Source organism: Colias philodice, chromosome 14 (assembly GCF_061535455.1).
Source record: "Colias philodice isolate Cphi_HAF_F1 chromosome 14, ilColPhil1 Martin Lab GWU primary, whole genome shotgun sequence".
Classification (NCBI taxonomy): Eukaryota; Metazoa; Arthropoda; class Insecta; order Lepidoptera; family Pieridae; genus Colias; species Colias philodice.
In genome coordinates this window covers 2,568,880-2,590,833 of record NC_143099.1, presented here as the reverse complement: position 1 = coordinate 2,590,833, position 21,954 = coordinate 2,568,880, and the positions used below count along the sequence as shown (strand labels likewise).

At 31.9% G+C, this 21,954-nt stretch overlaps 2 protein-coding genes across 3 annotated transcripts in view; one reads left to right on the top strand and one right to left on the bottom strand.

The window, feature by feature from the left end:
- Nucleotides 1–8,712, top strand: part of LOC149482688 (uncharacterized) — a 99,148-nt gene extending 90,436 nt beyond the window's left edge. For both annotated transcript variants that reach the window (XM_089703280.1, XM_089703279.1), the window contains exons 4-10: nt 2,703–2,867; nt 3,208–3,588; nt 3,932–4,189; nt 4,829–5,021; nt 5,641–5,938; nt 6,445–6,594; nt 7,955–8,712. In XM_089703280.1, the coding sequence (XP_089559406.1) occupies nt 2,703–2,867; nt 3,208–3,588; nt 3,932–4,189; nt 4,829–5,021; nt 5,641–5,938; nt 6,445–6,594; nt 7,955–8,092 (1,583 nt within the window). In that variant the 3' untranslated portion in view covers nt 8,093–8,712. The remainder of the gene's footprint in view (nt 1–2,702; nt 2,868–3,207; nt 3,589–3,931; nt 4,190–4,828; nt 5,022–5,640; nt 5,939–6,444; nt 6,595–7,954) is intronic.
- Nucleotides 8,713–11,254: 2,542 nt separating this feature from the next.
- Nucleotides 11,255–12,471, bottom strand: LOC149482687 (uncharacterized). The gene is made up of 2 exons (XM_089703488.1): nt 12,363–12,471; nt 11,255–12,258 (listed from the first exon to the last, which is right to left on the bottom strand). Exon 2 carries the CDS (start codon nt 12,084–12,086, stop codon nt 11,352–11,354), a length of 735 nt encoding a protein of 244 aa, XP_089559614.1. The 5' UTR covers nt 12,087–12,258; nt 12,363–12,471; the 3' UTR covers nt 11,255–11,351.
- Between the last annotated feature and the right edge of the window lie 9,483 nt (nt 12,472–21,954).

Here is a 21,954-nt window from a genome sequence, read left to right as displayed (position 1 = left end):
TAGAATAGATGTAAAAATAACTCACTGTACCGATCCGACGGGATACACTTTTTAACACTTTTAGCACTTGCTTTAAGCAATACTTAATACTTAATAGCACCAAGGTTGTAGTCTTGTAGACAACCTTCTCGCGGCGGAAGCTAGACGCCAATGAAAAACATCCAGCGCCCGACATTATCGTGCGCCCCGCCACCTGGTGGAGAGGTGTGCGAGAGAGATAGCATACATACAAAGGAAAGAGAGGGAAGAATAGGCGGAAAAAGCTAGGTGCCTTCTCAATGAAGTAAGCTTCAAATTACGGTCAAGTGTTTAATAAATATAATACAGACTAAATAAAATGGGCTTAAGCTTTGGCTAGACACTCACGGACTTTCGCCGGGTGTCGGCTGTCGCGTGCTGATCGCATCACTGATGCTACCGATGAAGGAGCTTATTGTAAGTCATGAGTTTCAGCGGTTTATTAAATTTGTATGTTATTTTAACATTCAAATTTTATTGGTAATGTTAAATTCAATGAAGAAGAAAAATAAAACCAATCAAGTATTTTCTAGTTTAGTTATTCTGGCGACGGGTTACAAAATGTGGTTTTGTTTGTGAAATAAATAATGTTATATTTTATTTAAATTCTATTTTATACTCATCCCAATATAACATAGTACCAACTATGATAAAGGTTTTATAACGAAAAATATTGCGTTCCTGTTTTTTTTAATAACAAAATTTACTTATGGCTTACATTCATCAAACATGTTTAACTTAGTTAAGCCTTGCTCAATCTAGTACCTAATATTTTATTGTTATTTCTACCAAGGCAAGCCGCTTTAAACAATCCCGCAAGCAGCTGTCAGAGGCATCACACAACGTATGTCCCCGCTTAATTGAACATACCTCGCAATTTGTTCCTGTGAGTTCCTACCTTAAACCACGAGAAAGATAAACGGTAGTTGCTCCTTGTACGGCACACAACATATTCTGTTCAATTTATTGCTGATGGAAATTATTTCTCACTGAAAACGGAACCTGACCTGTCCTGTGATAAATGAACAATAAAACCTTTCTATAATTGAATGCGTTTGACCATCGACAACAAGAAATGTGCGCAACGGTTTTCTTTAGTCTGTGGAAATGGTAATAAGATTAGCACAACTTATATCATCTGTAAATGGCTGTACCATAGATATTAATATAATTATTATAATCTAGGTATTATATTATGTGATGTAGCTACTGATTTTAATTTGTAATAACGAGGATTGTTTCAATCAATTTGTTTATTTTCTCAGGAATAAGTACGGAATTAGTAAAATTACTAAAACGTTATTTTTAAAAACTTTAAATATTTAATTTGTATTATAGTGGCGAGGGGCGATATTTGTTTATTCATTACTTATAAGTTATCAGTGTCTAAAAAGTGACCTCGCATAAAAAAGAAAACGGCTTGGCGAGAAGAGAATCGCCGATAAATCCATTGATTTCCATATATTAGAATATAAAATAATAAATGTACCTATATAAAGAGGAAGCTAGGAATATAAAGCTCATTCATTTTTATAATGAATGTAGTTTTCATATAATCTTTTTCAGATAAATAAAATACTGTTAATATATATAAATATAATACTTTATACTGTTAATTAGAATTTCACAGATTCATACTAGTTTCGAAGCGTATTAATATGTCGACAATGTATTAAAATGTCATAATAAATAATTTTATGTAATGACAAAATTACATATGGTTACCTAATTAATCAGACAAAGCATTTAAGCACATTTAAGTGACCTCATCCATAAAAGCATAATACGTAGACACTAGAAATTTTCCTCACAAAGCTTGCTAATACATTAGTCTTTAACATGAAAATATGTTCCTTGAATATGATTGTTATTTCACTTCGCATTAGGGTTTATTTTTGTCTAAACGTAGAATTTTAGGCCAAAGCAAATAGTAAAGCTAATAGTAAATTCAGTAAAAGATCTTATTTATCGGAGAATCTTGGAGAAGCTTTGTTTTGTAATTGAATTAATAGTTAAAGTTTCGAAGGAAGAGGGTTAAAATGTTTTGGCAGAAGGGTAAATCGTATTTTCTTGTAATAAAACGTAACTAGACAAAGCAACGTCTGTAACAGAACTTTCAAGTCTTATTTACTTGTTGCTTTATTTTGTAATTGATTTACTAGTAAATTTTTACATAATCTTACGTCTTTATGTACATGGATTTTTCACTTTTTAACTATATCTGTTGCGAGAACACAAAGCCGAGAAGTTTCCCTTATTTCAGTTATTATTTGTTATTTTTTATATCGAAAATTGGTACGTTATTAAAAGCTCCTGTATATCATCATATCATTTAATAATAAAAATTTAAAACATAATAATAGGTATTATCAAATAAATTTATGTAGTGTTCTGAACTATTTATTATTATGATTAATTTAATATAACTAGGATTGCTTAATTTAGTATTACAAGTGACATCTGTTATCCATTTTCTTCTAAAGTAATTTCTGCATGAAATTCATATTGCGCTACTCACCCATAGATGGCACTAATATAAAACTTTTGCTATCCTCTCATAGGTGGCGCTGTTTTCAAATTGTTTTACACACCAATTCAAATGCATGCTACAATTAATTATTTATCCTAGCAATTTTTTATATTGTATTAAAAATTAATTCAATTATTTAATAAATATTTTTCAGGTTATCAGATGTCGCGCAAATCATGCGTGGCTGGCGGCGCGCGTGGTGCGTGCATGTGGGTGCAAGAATGCAACCGTGTTGGAGGCAAGCATGCAGGCGTGTGTGTCGACGGCTTTATGTTCGGATCTTGCTGTCGACTGCCAGACAAACCTATTGTTATAGAAGGTCGGTGGATTTAAATTTTAAATTAAAATTGGAAGGTATTGCAATATATTATATTATAATTATTGTTGTTTGCTTTTCAAATTTCAAGTTTAATTTGAATGTTAATTTAATGCATGCATAAACATGATATAAAGTAGACGGAAATAATTATAATTGATCCCTACAAAAACATTCTACATTGAAATAAATTTAAAGTTTCTTTACCATATAATATATTTCTTTATCAGTCTTAAGCGCTTAGTAATAATTTCACGAATAGTAATTAAAGGTTACATTATTATCTGTGAAGAAAATAATTACAATATGTATATTCTAGTATTAATTCATCTTTTTATTTCAGAAACATCAAGTCCAGTCACCATCACAGACAAACCGTATACAGCGCCACCTGCCGAAGTAACGCAGGCACCAACTCGACCCACAGCACAAACGCAACGGCCCTCGTTCATGACGAAACCAATAGATGGCGTTGCATCATATAACTATAGACCGCCAGAACTTAACCTGTCAGTCGGCAATCTAGAATCAAATAGCGAACAAAATAGTGATATAGTTAATAAAATAACATATAACAGTGTAAATAAGTACCAAAATGTAAATAGGCCGAACGGCGATGTGGAAGCTAGTCCCCACAACAAAATCTCTTCTAGTCTTAGCCTAATGCCGGGTGCGCGACCTATGGCCGTGTCGGAACAACACGCTGAAAACAGTATTTCTTCAGGTGAGTATAATGACGTAGTTCCTAATGAATTTAACAGATGGCGTTAATTTAAAATGTGTGAATTTAGGACCGGGAAGAATTGAATTATAAAATTGTTTAACTACCTACATTAATTTTATGTCTATGAAAATATAAATTTATTCAAGAAAATTTAAAAGAATAGGTAAACGTTTGTATAACTGATGGATAAAAACCCATGAATAAAATCCTTACGATGCTGACAAAATAGACACACATTAGATACTAGATTAGATTTACTTATAACAGCTATTGTTTAATATTTCAAACTAATATTACCCGTATTATATTTACAATACTAAATACACCAACTATTTCTATTCAGCACACATAATGTCCAGGCCGAACAACGTGAACACAATGCACTGGCAAGCGACAACCGAGCCAGCATTTATAACCAAACCTAGACCCTCAAACTGGGAGAAACCAGGCAAACCAAAACCAACCAAGAAGTTCACTACAACCACAAGCAAACCACATAAGAACTACATGAAACCGAAGGACCCGATGATGAATATGATTAACAAGACTGATGATACCACGGCGCCGACTATACATACTACAGCCGCGACGAGTAGTGTTGGTTAGTATCTTCTATTTTAACATTATAGAAATCTTTATTTTTTTGGAACAAAAGAGCGTGAATCACGAGCTCTGTTCTTTGTAAGAAGGTCACAAGTAATTCAAGTAGCAAGAAAAGTTATTCGCAAGATATACTTGTATCTAAGTACAAAATTGTTATTTTTATGGTGTTAATCATGTGTTAATTAAATTTAAAGTTAAAACTGCATTATATAGGTACTAATGAATTTGTCTGATAATAATTTTGCAAAGAACTTATAGCAATTTTTTCTACTATTACTTTAACTATTTTTAGTTCTCTATTAAAGTGTTAGTAAACTTGATGAACAATCAATACTAAAAGACCAAAAAAAAATTGGTTGTCTGTAAAGTCGGTTTACTGACGATAGTTGAACGTGACAACGTCCGATTGTGCTTCTTTGTCGCTCGTTCCGCGCTCTCGCTTGCACTTCAAGCCTTACATGGAACGCCTCTGAGCGAGGTAACGCCGCATGAATCATGTTTTTTCGTGCGTGCAGCCGGCTCTATCGAATTATAAGACGTCACGTCAAAAAAACTAAACCAAGATCGACTATCTTTGTCTCGTGATATTTAAATAAAAAGCAAAATTTATTCAACATTACTATATGTTTAATTACAGAATGCGGTGTAACATCAATGTGGCCGCGTCCCGACTCACGCATCATGGGCGGCAAGGACTCTAGCTTCGGTCGCTGGCCCTGGCAGGTGTCTGTGCGACGGAACTCGTTCTTTGGCTTCTCATCCACACATAGATGTGGTGGAGCCATTATCAATGAAGGCTGGATAGCTACAGCTGGACATTGTGTTGATGAGTGAGTTATGGGGTACAGACCGTTTTGGTGGTCTGTACCCAGTATTGTGGATTGTGTATTTCTTGTGTGATTAACTGTTATACATCGCTTCTTTGTAAGATTTCTTTGGGTATTCATTGAATTTTCTGTATGGTTTGCTTAAAATAACCTAGTGAACATAATCTTAAGAATTACAAAACATATTTATTAATCCAAATATGCTGCATGTGTTTTAATCTTACACTCAATCTTAGAACACCATAACAAAACTTCTTAAGTCGCAGCGTAAACAAGCAAAACTTTTCAAAACTGCAAAAGACTAAAACATTAATACTCCACATATACTACAATTTGAAAGTACCTCCGCCTCTTTGGTTTGGTTGACGCGTGAGCGTAGAACCGAGGGGTCCTGGGTTCGATTCCCGGTGGAGACAAAGAAAAAAAAATGTCTCGGTCTGGCAGGACACAGAAGGCTAATCACCTACTTGTCCCTAAAGAAAATCGATCAGTGAAACAGGTGTATACTGTATAATGCATCTGCCCCTTACCCCACTAAGGGACATGGGACTTCACACTTTTTATACTACAATTTGAAAGTACCATTATGGCCCAGTATCATAATAAATCACCTTCCTTCCAGCCTGCTAACATCAGCAATCCGCATCCGCGTGGGCGAGTTTGACTTTTCCTCTGTATCAGAACAATACCCTTACGTAGAACGTGGTGTAGCCAGAAAGGCAGTACATCCGAAGTATAATTTCTTCACATACGAATATGACCTTGCGCTAGTGAAGTTGGATGCTCCTGTACAATTTGCTCCCCATATAGCGCCAATTTGTTTGCCGGCGACTGATGATCTACTTGTGGGGGAGACTGCTACGGTTACGGGTTGGGGGAGACTGTCGGAGGGAGGCGTTCTGCCATCTATTTTACAGGAGGTGAGTAAATGTCCTTAAGGAACTTTTTTAAACTTAAAGAGGTATTTTTTTAGGCGGCATTTTGTCGCAGATTATTTCTTAACAGAATAAAATAGAAAAGCAGCAAATTGAACGATATTTTAAGACAACTATTGAACATTGAACTAATTGTAGTGAATAGTGTTTTTAAGAATAGCAATTTATCTCACATAGGGATATTCAACAACTAGATCTTCATATAGAACCCAAAGCCTAAAAGAAGACATAGAACTTTACTTTCTAAATCAATATATTAAAAACGTCAAAGCCTTTATTTTCAATTATTATATATTCCATGTTTCAAAATATATGTGTGTGATGAACATAGATGTTTGCTCTGTGTGTGGGTGTTAATTATCTATATAAGTATTTATTAAAAATTATATAGTATGTATGTTTATCAGCCAGGTTTCCATAACACAAGCAAAAGTGAGTGTGAAAGTGTGTGTGAAAATTGTCCTGAAATATTTATTTATTTATCATTCCAGGTGCAAGTACCAATAGTTTCCAACGAGCGCTGCAAGTCTATGTTCCTTCGCGCGGGGAGACACGAGTTCATTCCCGACATCTTCCTGTGCGCGGGACATGAGGGTGGCGGACATGATTCCTGTCAGGGAGATTCTGGAGGACCATTACAGGTAAAACTTGTTGAAGTGAAAACTTCTTTAGCGGCGTTGAGCCCTTTCTCTGTAATGGGTATAAAATCTTAAACTCGCGTCAGGACACGTGACCTGATCGAAAAAGCGTAAGACGGATACCATTCCAAAATATCAAACATGCTTAACGTTAATAATCAAGTTTTCACTTCTGTCGGCACTCCCCCAGTGCAACCCGTCTTTTTTTTTACATTTTAACAGGTAACCAATTCAATTTTAGTACTGACTACGCTCCTTTTGGTCTTAGCGTGATCATATAATTATAGCCTACCTCGATGAATGGGCTCTCTAACACTGAAAGAATTTTTCAAATCGGACTAGTAGTTCCTGAGATTAGCTCGTTCAAACAAACAAACAAACAATGTAGGTATTAATAAAATAGTGGTCAAATGGAATTTATGAAATCTACATTATAAAAGATCAATATTACATATCCAACATACGCAATAACTATACATTTAAACTTAGTTAAATAGTGTCACTAAATGCTATATTACTCCATACTAATATTATAAATGCGAAAGTAACTCTGTCTGTCTGTCGGTTACTCAATCACGCCTTAACTACTGAACCAACTTGCATGAAATTTGGTATAGAGATATTTTGACACTCGAGAAAGGACATAGGATAGGTTTAATCCCGGAAATCCTACGGGAACGGGTTTTTCTTTGAAAACGCGGGCGAAGCCGCGGGCGGAAAGCTAGTATTACCATAAAAACCATATTATAATGACATTTCAAAGTATAATAAAAAGGCTTTTCCCTTTAAAATATTTGATAACAAAATGTACGAAATATTCATTCAATCCATAAACATTACGGCGACTATATTGTTTATGATTCAATCATAATATTATACTAAAGTAATCATAAAATAAATTCAAATAAAACAAAAGGGTTGACAGCTATCAAGTTTCTACAAATGCTAATTTTATTGCTTCATCTTTATTGCCAATTCCTTTGTTTCGTCAATTTAGCATTTTCATGAAATATGACAACCACTTTATTGTAGGGATGCTAATTGATATTATCTGTATTGTTTTGTCGAAATAAAACATTTTGTGTAAATTTATGTGTGTAAATGGTTTTTTTTTAATAAATTCGTATCATAGTTATTCAGTTTTTTTTATATTTGTCCTTAACGAGTTATGGTAAAGCAGTATCACAATTAATAATCATCTTTTATAAGATTTATTTGGGATTATAGAAACACTAAAGGAATTTGAAGAAGGGCAGCGTAAAACAGAATAGAATTCTTAATATCTTTCAATTCCATTTAGCCGTCTTAACAGCACAAAGTATTATAATTAATAGTTAATTTGAAATTTTTGTTATTATTCCAGGTCAAAGGCAAGGACCACCGGTATTTCCTAGCCGGGATCATAAGCTGGGGCATCGGTTGTGGAGAAGCCAACTTACCCGGCGTTTGTACCAGGATATCCAAATTTGTACCTTGGATACTTCAAACTGTTAACTCTTGAGTGACAATGTAATATGTTAATTATAGACTTAACTGTGAAGTGTGGTGTTTTTTAAATGACTATTTATTAGAGTTAAATAAAAAAGTTACGAAAAAATAAGTGTCACTTTGGCGCCAATTTATGAAGTGACTGATTTATTGGGAGGTGATTGTGAAAATATTCAAGATTATGAGTGCTTATTTGTTGAACAAAATTGTTCACAATACAATACATGATACAAATGCTCAAGCATTGCATTTATTTATTTGTTTTTATATAGTTTTGAAAGCATTTAATGATTGCTCAATCGATGCTTTCAGGGATACAGATTGTGTGACAACCGAAAAAATATAAACGTACATGCATCCGTATATGCCTATTTGTTGAACAAAAATGTTCACAATACAATACATGAAACAAATAATCAAGCATTGCATTTATTTATTTGTTTTTAAATATAGATTTGAAAGTATGTAACAATTGACCAATGGTGACTATCTGGGATAAAATTAGCGGAGTAAATAGTTATACGTATGTGCTTCTTTGATGAACAAAATTGTTCACTATACAAAACAATGTTATACAAATGCTCAAGCGTTGCATTTATTTATTTGTTTTTATACATAGTAAATTTAACATTTGCTCAATCGAAGCTAACTGAATAAAGATTGTGGACAAACATGAAACACAAAATATACGTACGACATTGTCATTTGCCGAAGTAAAACTACTTTGACATAAAATGAGACAAACGTGTTTTAACATTAAGGGCCGACAAATATGACGGAGAGCAGCGCAGCGCATTTTTCGTTGACAAAATATATTATCGACATTGTCCACATTAAAATAAAATTCAAAATCAAACAACAACAATTTATTCCCAAGGTGTATCGAAGCATCACATGCGTAAGGTGCTGCGCTTTTGAAAATTATTTTAATGAGGACAATGTCTATAATAATCTACCGTCATATCTGCACCGGCCCTAACACGTAAACATTTCCATCTACACTATGAGACAGTTACCTTCAAAAATGTTGATTGAATTCAACGTTTTCTGAGGCGTTTTATTAAATGAATAGACCACCGTAAGGCTACGCAGGCTCGTACAAGCGAGATTCTGTGTCAAAGGCTTGGAAACGGTGACTCACGCTTAACTTAATAAACGCCTTTTATATTGTAAATTCACCTTTTGCTAAAACATCCAATATATTACACGAACTATATTTATTCAAATAGAAAGCTATAATTTGCTTATTTTATACAAAAAGATAGCTAGAATCTGCTTATAAATCTGCCTAAAGTAAATCTTTTCTATACGTTTTTAACAACCAACACCAAATAGTACGAACATTGTTAAAGCATATTGCAACCTTTTTTACAAATAAGTATATTATTCACCCTCAGGTATACGTAGTTATAATATAGATTATATAACGCAAATCTGACGTGTATCTATTAGTATAATGGCGTAATTATTGATTATTACAGTATTTAGCGCTATTGTTATTGTACGCTATTTGAACAAGACATTTGATACGTAAAATACGTGTTTGTATGCAATAATGAATTTTTGATACAAATAAATATTTTGAGGCTATAAGAACAATGCATTTATAAATATGACGTGAAAATGGTACTTAGATGAAGTACGCACTTAAAAAAATGTTATATTCTAAGAAAAATTTATAGCAATATATTGAATATGTTTTTGTGTATGTCATGTACTCATGTATTATGTGTGGATAAATCGAACTAAAACATTTATTGGTATATAAATACCTGTATTAGTATGTAAAATGTTGTTTAATGTAAATAAGATCGTAATTTATTAATTAAGTATATAATTGGTAGCATTAGTTTCTTGCCTTTTACTTGTATACAGTATTATTATTTAATTTTTAAGATAATTTTCGCTAAAATTGTATTGTATATAAATAGTCTGCTTTTAAGAAATATAATACCGTATAGAATGCTTATTGTAAATGGGTAGTTTTTTTTAATAGTTATGTGAAAATTACCAAATCACACATTGTTATATCTTATTGCTTAGCATATTTAGAGACAGTGATGTATTATGTAATAAATATATACATTTTGTTTGAGTGAATAGTCTATGAAGATGTTGTTTGTTTGCACATTAATATTGTTAATTATTAAATATCGTCGAACAATTTTGTGTTTTTATTGACCCCTTTTTTTATCAAGTATTGATGCAATATTGATAATAATATTTTCATCTTTTATATTTAATCCTATAAGTAATCAAAGATTTAATCATAATCAAAAGTTGTGTTAAATGATTGGTGAGTGGTGGGGCTACGTCTAAAAAGAATAAAAAAATGTTGTGTGGTTTTATGAAACCACGGTAAAAGTGAAACTTAGGCACAAAATTATCGTATTTGTACAATAATTATTATCGTACGGTTCCGAACACTGCTTTATACCTACTCGGCAGCCGACCGTCACGCGACATGTGCTATACAGACCAAAAACTTTGAGACGATGTAATAAAAGTTTCACTTTAATAATTTCTAAAGTTTTTATAAATTCCATAAATCAAAACTTTAATTCTCTGCTGTATAATAAACTTCTATATCAATTAATTTCATATTGTAACAAGATCATAACAATATTGCTATTATCACAGACTAATAATAATATACTGCTATTATAGTTATATCTATGACAGTTCACCGCACAATCGAATCATACACACAATAATCTAAACATACTAGAAACCAATGCTAATTATAATCAAATAATTCATAGCAATTTGGTAATTAGTTGTAGATAGCATTGATGAAATTCCCAATACAGCAATGGTCCATTAGTGACTATAATGCATATCGAATTTAATATGAATTATGTGGCAACATTAGAATTTGTGGAGGTTTCATTATAACAGGATTCACTAGCTAGAATATTAGATTCTAATAATAAAAAGGAAATATCAGAAATTGTTGTTTGTTTGCTAGTTACGATTCGATAAAAACGAAAATGTTTTTAAGAATTAAGATATCCATTTAATAAGTATAAAACTTTCAATATTTTTCTATATTTAATAGCTTACATTCACAGAATTTTAAGTATATAATAGGCAAGTCATGAATAAGTAAAAAGAATAGCATAAAAAAAACAACAACTAAAATGCATAAAAAATTTATTAAAAATAATTGCAGCTGAATCGTAGCTAAAATATTTACAATTGAATACAAATTCTTATTCTATATTAAAAACAAAAATTGCTAAAATACATTTCGCATACCATTCATCATACTGTTACGACCAACACATGCCCAATATCTGCATAGGCAATAACAGCCACGACTGGAAGTTTTCCACGGATTTATCGCAATTCAATAACATATAGCCTCTATACCATGTGGATACTATACAATCATAGTAAAAGAGAAACACACGTTTGAATTCTTCGCTACAACTTTCGAACCCTGGGTGGATAGCGCTTCGTGTATTCTTGCACTGAACACTATTCAACTTAACATCGTATATGGCAATGGCTCTCGTAACCGGTATTCTGGGTATACCGAATTCCAAATCTAAAATCCACGAGGAATTATCATTCACGTTTTCCATTTTGCAGAACTCGTCTATGATAGGATTCGGGTCTATAACAAGCATCCGAGCTGTGGGAAATAAATCCTTGGGCAATTGTAAAAACAGATCTAACGGGTCGTGTATTTCCGCCGGCGTATCGTCTGTTAATTGAGAGGATTGGGCTTCACTGTACACCTCTATTGGTGAACTTTCTGGTGTGTAATAAATAGGTTCTACTAGTACATCTTGTAATGTATTAGGAGCCAACGATTCTGGTGGTATATAAGTGTAGGGGCACTGTGGTAGCGTAGGAATTTGATTCGGGCTGATTAACGTGATGGGTTGGATTGGAGGCGTATACATCGGGCTAGGTAGTGGAATGATTCCTGTGTTCCAGTCTGCTACTACCAATGGGTAGGAATAGCTTGGCTGCATATACTGTGAATAGTAGGTAGCCATTTGTGTTTTTGCTGATAAAAACGAACAGAATTTGGAACTGGAGTATCTTATGTTCGGAATTCTTCCTGGCTTAATTAATGTTAAATCTTTCCTTCAAAATGCTCCTTTTACTTATTTATTATTGCTGACTTTGCCTCTCGTTTTTGGACATTAATGCCATAGTTTAACATGCCTGAAAGGAATAATAAAATGTTTTATGATAAGTTCAAGAGAAATTAAAAAAATGAAATTTTTAAAGTCATTTGTTTTGATGTTCAAATACTCGTTGGTACTTACTTCATTTTATACCCTTTTAATTATATACCACTATTTATATATATTCAAGTATATATGCACATACTTTCGTCTTTTATTAATTTATTTTCTGATTAATTCCTCTTAACAGTTTACAATACATTACAATAATAATACAAGCAATGCGGGTAGTCGAAAAGGTAATTGACACGATAGCTATAATCATACGATTAACACTTTATTTTGTTACATATTTAATATATTTTGTAATCTTACAATTATCAGTTATTAAATATACTAAAACAATAATTATTTAAAATATAATTACCATTAAAATAATCTTATAAAATTACAAACGATAGTGACATCTATGGGTGCAATGTCGTAATTATGTTTCAAATAGTTTTCAATTTTCTTGATTCATTGAAAACAGACGTTAATTTATAGAAATCAGTTAGCTATGAGATTGTTAAAATTGGATTAAAATACATATATACATACTGTAAATATATAATGTAAAGTATAATTTAAAATAAATAAAGACTTAGTTTATCTTTGTAAAAAAAATAGTTTCTATTCTGTGTTAATAGGTACTTAATATCCGTTATCCATCAAGTTCCTACTCTAGATTTAACGCGTTTATACGAGCGTGAATGTAATTTGCCCGCGCTTTTTGCAATTTTCATGTATCAAATAAAACTGATAGAAAATGAGTCTTTATTACGACGCAATAGGCGTGAAATTTCATTGACAGTGCCGTATGTGACTATTTCTTTGAAAGAACTTCTGGTGCAGAAAATTGTTTCCTTTAGTCCTGCACTACGTAACGATGCAATTGTAACAGTTCATTTGACACTTACTTGTTAACTAGCTCTGTCGTGCGACTTCTTCTCCATTACTTATCATTTACTAGTATTTTAACTGAATATGTCAATATAATACAATGTATTGTCGTTTGCTGACTGTATGATGTTTTGATCCAGTTATGAAGATTTCAATTTTATATTTTTTCCGAGTTTGTTTATTATCAGCCTTTGGTTAATATACCTACCTATTTAAAAAAAATCAATTCATAATTAGTATAGGTACCTATTAAAAATCGTGCCAGTTTAAAAACAAAAAAGACAAACTCATAAGTAAACGAATCAAAAAAATTATTCAATTTCCTAACCACAACAATCATTCGGGCTTTTGATTGTCAAAGATCTTTTTTTTTCACCGAAAGCTTCAATAAAGGAGACAAAGAACGTACCTACCAGCAATTGGACTTCAATTGACGGGTGGTCCGTGGTACAAGGGATAAGACACAAGTTGGTTACTTTTAACTCGCTTTTAAGATTCACCTGTATGTTTCCATGTAACTGACATGTTTGTGTGTAACAAACCACGATTTTATCCCACTTTAAAGGAAGATATTTAATTCAAACTTTGTACACTTTTCAAGAATCGACAATGCAATGATTTCATGTAATTATTGTATTAAAAGCGTGTTTTTTAGGTTTTCATTATGATGCTTCCCTTCCCCTTATTTTTTATTATGATCTCACTTTAACCAACTCGTGACTCATATCCACATTATTAATCCCAAATGTTTTTCCCGTGTGACAGTCTGTGACTTAGGTCTGTTATTTCAAAATAAACCCCTTACTGCATGTTTTGTAATAAAAATGGCATATTTTCGATTTGATGCCTTACAAGCCGAGACATCGCTTTTTTAGGACACGGCCTTATTTTTACAAAGAACTGTTAATAGAATCTATTAAAATGTTGAAGTTCGAATACTTAAAAATAAATAATAATAATTATTAATTACGTTATAAGTACCTAAGTACTATGTACAAAGACAGCGCTGAATTTTAGTTACGATTTATTGGTGTGACCTTAGGGTGTGAGTGTGTGAATATGTTTATTTTATCATAGATTTCTCGCAGCTAAATGTTTTTGTGTTTCCCTTGTACCATCATCATCGGTCCACATGTCATAGCACTGGCATCAACGTTGGTCAAAGCAGTCGACAACCGTTCCGTTACAATCCACGAGATTGAACATTACTTATTTGTTATTAATTTTGTCTAAAAAGCAATCCTATTAAGACGGAAAATTCGCCGAATTTAACAACATTATAGTAATACGGTTTGGAAAGTCGGGTTGGAATGAAAGAACTGAAATGTATGAATAATTGGAAAATATTGTAGTATTTCAATTTTAATATGTTTTTAAAAAGTTAATGCAAATGCATCTAGTATCTAGTAGGTATTAAGCAAATAAAGGCTTGTCAAATGATCACTTATTTTTCTTTATACCTATTTACCTATAATCATCTCTCACTAGGTCTGCATCTTCATATATTACTAGGTCACTAAAAAGTATTTCATCATCATCAGCCCATATACGTTCCCACTGCTGGGACACAGGCCTCCTATGAGGGTACAGGCCATAATCCACCACGCTTAGTATCTAATCAATCGAATGAAAAAACAGAAGCGGACCTGTAAATAAATTATATTAAAACAATATCCTGACAAGACAAACAACTAAAAATCGTATTAGTACATAATTGTAGTTTGTCCATCTAAAAAATGTAATAAACATAAAAAAAAACATTACTTCATCCCAATTACTTACAATCCAACTAACAGAAAACTATAAGCAGCTATCATCATCCAACCAAACAAAACTAATTCAAGGGTCATTTAAACAAAGACCACAATCTACAGAGTGCTTCGTTCGATGCTCTAATACTATTGTATACTCCAAAGCAATATCCATTACTGTAAAAGTTCAATCTCAGTAAGTTAGTTGATAACAGTGTTCAACAAACGACCGATTACTGCAGAGCCTCGATATAGTTTAAAATACTGCTATTTAAAGTAGCTTTTAGATTCTTTATCGTGGTGCATTAGTTAAAGGACAAAGGAATTGAAAATAATGGAGATGTGCTGAAAAAAGCGTCGCTCAATGTTACTTGGTCTATTCTTTTTTGATTTTATTACTTTCTATTTAAAGGTACAGTTTGATACATACATATAGTTAAAAATAAATCGAAATAAAATCACTCTTTATTAAGATTAAATTATTGTATTGTCATCGATACTTGATAAGTGTACGAAGTTAGAAATAAATTTGTCCTATTAAAATGGGTCTAAATTGAGTCTATGAGTCAGTTACATACAGCTAGCTAGCAGTAAAGCTAATATTATCGTGATACATATTATAAAAACATTAATAAATGATTAAATAATTGTCTAATATTATAGAAAAAGGAAATACACAGTTTTATATAGCGAGCAGTGCTAGTAAATTATTCTAATTAACGATATCCATTGTTGCTGTGTAATTAATTAACTTTACCGGTAAATGTAGCACTATGGAAACGTTATTCTGTCAGCACTGGATAACAAAATACCCTCCGTACCTTTGAACATTAGTGTAGAAAGTGTAGGGCCCTTTTGTTCGCGTAGTATTATTAGAAACTAGATATTCGCTTACGATTTACTTATTATAGTCCTAATTAATGATTTGTTTAATTATTCTTTATGAAGCGATTGAAATTAATTTACACATAATATTACTACAAGATATTGATGAAAACGTGTAAATGAGAGAAAAAATCGACCTTGCGTTGAAGAAGGTACTTCGAGATTCAAAAATTTTCTATAATTTTATATTTAGATGCCATTAAATGATTTAATAATTTAACATTGTCACTGGAAACTTTTCCATAAATATTTTGTAACTTTATTTATTCTCATGCACAGAAAAATTACCTGAACGAATGTAACTTTACATTCTGGAATTGTATGGTCCACTTACAAGAAATAGCCTCAGTTTTGTTTACTAGAGACTAAATTAAGACTAGAACAAATAAAAATATAGATTATCTATTAAGGAATATACTAATTGTTAACAACCGCTTACACTCATACCAGTACCAAGACAATTCGACCAGGTAAGACCGTAGTATTACGTAATTCACGCTCAGAATACGTCTTCATCTTGTATTGTTCAAAGACACGCTTTAGGCATGTTCACATCTTTACTGTGAATATTAATCAACTATATGTTGTGAGATATTCATCATTTATATATTAAACATTTAGATTGGTAAATTATTAACTCAATAACGTAAATTATATTGAATGTACTTACTAGAAGCTACATTAAAAGACGCTGGTATGAAAGAAGCTTTCTTAATGTACTTATTAGGCGTTTTATTGGGTTCTTACTTCTTCAGATTACATAAATTTATGTTTACAGTGTATGAACCTTTCATCCGTTTAAAAAAAAGTGCAAATTTTATAAAGTATTTAAGTAGGTACTTAATTTCCCATTTTATTAGTAGCAAATGAGTATGTTTCATGTATCTATGAACCAACACGAATATAACAAAGGTAAATAATTTATTGTATAAACTTTTTTTTTCTATTCGGCTTATTGAACAGCTAACTGTAGCTAACTGCTGTTAAAGGAAACTGAAAATAAAATTGTAAGTGTATATCTTTAAGAAATTTATTAATTAAGAACAAGTAGTAGATGATACTGGTACTATGTACTCTTTGGTTTTACAAAAATGTAAAACCAAAGAGTACATACCAAAGAGTGCATATAGGAAAAATTACGTGTATAAGTATGAATAACCGAATGTAGGTACTATCACTAAGTTCCTTGCAGAGCTTTTAGTCAAATTTCACTACTTTTTAATGCTTACAGCCATTTTTGGCCGTCGCAGTGATCGTAAATTAAGAGCCTTTACAGCACTTATTAGGTTTAAGAGTTTGCCAGAAAAGTGCATAGGGCCATCTAGTGCCAACAGTAGGGTAGTGGCTTGGAATACAGTGAAAGCGGTTTTATAAGCGAAAGCGGATAATAATTTTGTTTTTGAGAATTTTGGTTAGAAATGTAAAATACAAGGACGTAATGCAGTATAATTTTATTAAATAAAATAAAGTTTAGGTAATTTTGTAGACTAATGTTAACTGTTACTATAAATCATAAATTTTCAATTTGTATTCGAAACAAATGCTGTCCTTTTTTATTTAATTTTTGAAAATTGACTTTACTTAGTTTTTTAATTTAATTCATTTCACCCCACCCCACCCGCTTCGTCTATCACTGTGTTTCAAGTTAGTTCAATATTTGTAGATTTTTGATAGGTCGTTATATTTTTTACTGTCGTCATATTTCTTCGTTGTTATAAATAACGAGAAATTGTACTAGTTTACTTAAATGTGCACCATTCGTATATTTCATGGCTATAAATTTTATTGAAAAATGTGCAACAAAACTGTCTATAGTAAATTTTGTACTATTGCTACATAACTCATTATTTTTTGTCCCTTTATTATCATTTTGAAAACAGAAATTAAAAGCATTTTAATTATGAGATGCTCTACAACTACGCAACCTTTACTTAGGTACTACTACAACCGGTACCTTTCAAAACATTCAATAAATATATTGCATAAGAGGCTTTGATCATCAGGTACAAAACAGTCCAAAAATAGCCTAGAAATTTCTTATAAAATACACTATGTCTATTGTATTGGAAGCTTTACTTCTCCGATACTTTATTCTTCTAAACAAAGCTGTTTAACTTCAGGCAATACTGATACGTATTCTGTGTAGCTTTAGATCCGAATTTGTGTTTGTAGTTTTAAGTTTATAAGCCGAATGAAAAGTTTAGTATTTGTGAGTTCGTTCCTAACTCGGGTAGTCTTGCATCACATGGCCCATTGGAGACTGGGGTGTGCGAAGAAAATGCTTTCACGTAGTTCGTAGTTTCGGAATTGGTTGATGTTATTTCGTGACGGAGTATTGGAGTAACTCTTTTCATGTAGTTTATTTTTAGGTTTGATTTTCAGAAGATGACGATATATTTATGAAAGAAATGCGGAATTGTTTAATGCTCTTCTCTGTTTTCATACTACTCTATATATCATACAAAGTTAAAAAACTAGAAAATATATTTTTTTATCGCTCTATATTATGTGAAAAACTTTCTTTTTTTATACACAAGTAGGTACAACATTCAGGCACAAGAAACAGGTAAGTAGAATAACGAACCTCAATTTGGCAATTACATAGATACTTTTGATAATTTTAATCACCCTAATTAGTAATTATAATTTATATATTTAATACCTAGAGGTTCATCTCAAATCCTTCGAAAGTTCTTATAATGCGTGCAAACTTTGCTGCGGCGACACATGACAACTCACTAATTGAATAACTTTGAAACATGTTACTTGAGTTTCAAATAATTCTTATTATATTGAATTTCGTTGGATTGTAAATGTAATTATCTATAAGTATAAAAGTAAAAAAAAAACCCCTACTAATCCCTACTAATATTATAAATGCGAAAGTAACTCTGAAAAGTGAAAGTCTGTCTGTCTGATACGCTTTCCCGCTTAAACCTCTCAACCGATTTTGATGACATTTGGCACAGACAATCTTTAGACCCTGAGAGAGAACATAGGCTACCTTTTATCAAAACACCACGCGGGCGAACCCTCGGGCGGAAGCTAGTTAATAATAAAGAATGACAGCATATATTATGTAACCTACATCATAAAATGTCTGTAGTAACCATAAAATACAATTGAACAAGAGCTATAAAAGCCTCATCAGAAAAAGCTCTATCACTAAGAATAAATGTTATATTTTAAGCCTAGTCATATAAAGGGACATTTTTATATCATCCGTACTTAGGATAAAAATTGAGGGAGGACGAGGAATCTGTCTAGGTTTTATTAGTCGGTGTTGCGTATATTTTCAATAAATGATCAATCGCCTGGAGATTTTTTCGCGGTAAATAACTTGTTGTTATTCATAATGCGTGGGAATGCGAACGTCCTCCTTTCTTAATTGTTCCGTGTTATGTATGTGTTTATGTAAAAAATAACAGGACTTAAATTTTCTTGTCTTGTGACCTACGTATTAGTGGGCGTAAAAACTATTGACTTTATATGTTTGTGATGCATCTAAAATAATAAAATTATGGACGATCTATTTCATAAAATGCAAAATATAAATGGTACAAAATATTTTCAATATTTACGTACTTTTATTACAGTGTAAATGAGATTAATAAAAATGTAATGATATACAATAAGCAATAATTCTACCTTTGAGAATATTTCCATAATCATAAAACGTTTTTATTTGCCATATCAGACAGTATTACGGTTCTGGCCGTTACCTTCAATAGTATTCAAAGCGCATTTGGAACCCTTGGGAGCCTTTAAGAAGATGAGATGTTAAAGAAATAAGGGCCGTTGTGACGATATTTTATGGTTTAAAACGAATTATTGTTGGTATTGTCGTTCTAGTTGAAAGATAGAATATGTAGTAAATTTTATAGAACCATTTGCAAATATTTAAGTAAATTCTCTGATAAGTATTAAGTAGGTAGGAAAATCCAGTGAAACTTATCATCATCATTCTTTTACAAATATGCCTTCTACATAGGTATTATGTTTGTGAGAAATAAGCCAAATCGGATCAGCGATTTTCAAGTATTAGCGAGACAAACGAACCTTAAATACAGTCATAGTCATATACGGTTTAAAATAAAAGCTCACTTTAATTTGTCAAAAGGTACCAAATAAAAATAACACCACCACACTAAAACCTATTAACGACTTAGTTATAAATATTCATCAGTTGACTACAGTATTTCATTTAAAAATATTATAAATTCACGTGAAATTTCAACATGTCAAATTCATTGATAAAATTCCATGATAAAATTATAACAATCGAGTGATGTTTTTGTAATGTCAAATACAATTTGTGTACTAGGAATACGAAATTAGTTGAATAATACTGGGAAACACATTGATATGATATAGCTACGTCCTACACATACTCAGAATTATATAATTTACTTTAGTAATCTGAATTTTGGCTTCGAATCTTGGAATCAATTTCACACTGATTAATACATATTAGGGGATAACTCTGTACAAGAAAGGAGTAAACTAACATTGAGCTATTATTACTACGTATAGTACTTATAGAGAAGACACTGCCTACATCACTTATGTTCCGCTCAACAGAGGTCAACCGGCCACACTGCACTCAGTCGCTTGAGCGCGATGGTCGCGTTCATGTCTTGTTTGTTTTAAAGCAAAAAACCATAATACTTATCAAATATGTATTTCAATGTAACCTAACAGGATTTTTTTATCTTCGTTTTCTTTCAACTATTTAATTCAACTAGTCTGGTTACTGTTTTATTACATAATATGTAGGTATAGAAAATCTCCATCAATGCAGGCGAAGCCGAGCCAAGCGGCTAGTAAGTATGTAATAATAAAGAAAAATAAATAAAATATATAAACACAATATCCTCTAACATGTTGCAGTCGCCATTTCGTCTTGTAAATTCCAGCTTGTGTAATATAAAAGTACTATTTGACTAAAAGATGAAATTCATTTGAATTCCGACGTCGCGTACAATTTCAGTATTTTCGTCGAAAAACATGTAATAAAATCAGGTCAAAAGAATTGTTTTCATTGTATTTGAACTCTGCTTATGGAGGTTTTTTATTAAAGTTAAACCGAGAAGTTTTAACGAACGACTAAAACGTAACTGTGTGCAGTATTGCCAACGTTTAAAACAAAAAATGGGGGAAAATAAAGTAACATTTTCTCTCATTAGGCATTCGCAGTAATTAAAAATTTGTAAGGTAAAATATGGCTTAGTTTATGTTAGTTTCGAAGTTCGCTCAGCATCGCTAGTAAGATAGAAGTTTTATGAATGGATGATGTTAATTATTATTAAATGGATTATTCTTGCAGAGGAACTTGGTTTTTATAAGTATATTAGTAATATTAATTTTATATTCACAGTTAAAAATAATTGCTACAAACTCAATTACCTAGTTTTAATTGTCATTTCCCGTTTTTGGACCTTTGAATTGGACCTATTTATGATATTATTAGCGGCCCGCCCCGGCTTCGCCCGTGGTACATATGAAAAATAGATGTTGGCCGATTCTCAGACTTACCCGATATGCACAGAAAATTTCATGAGAATCGGTCCACCCGTTTCGGAGGAGTATGCAGACTAACATTGTGACACGAGAATTTTATATATAAGAATTAACCGACTTCAAAAAAAGGAGGTTTTTTTATGAAAGTACACCGATTAAGCCGAGGTTTCTGAACCGATTCACATAATTATTTTTTTGGATGATGCGGAATGGTCTCGAATTGGTCCCATAAAAATTTCACTGTGGGCCCAATAGTTTTTATTTTATGATAATTTTCCTCTGATTTCGATGACTTAATTGAAAATCTAGCAAGTGCTGAAATTTTATTTATTTTTTACTTTTCCGTTTTTGAAGTCAGTTTTTTTTAACGTAGTTATTTTACCATTAGAATCATTAATTATCCCTGATGAACATAGGAAACATTTTATGATGTTTTTATCCCAATCCAGGCGGAGCCGGGGCGAGCGGCTAGTAGACAATATAGCAGATATACAAAGTATAATATATAAGGATTTATAGCTCTTCTAGCGAGCTATATACAGTAATAACGTTAGAGTGGCGCACATGATTTAAGACACGGAGAGTGCATGATGCTGTCTCCTTAAATTTTTATAGTTCTCCTGAGATTTAGGGAA

Coding starts and splice junctions, on each gene's coding strand:
- LOC149482687 (XM_089703488.1), bottom strand. CDS start 12,086: ATGGCTACCTACTATTCACAGTATATGCAGCCAAGCTATTCCTACCCA.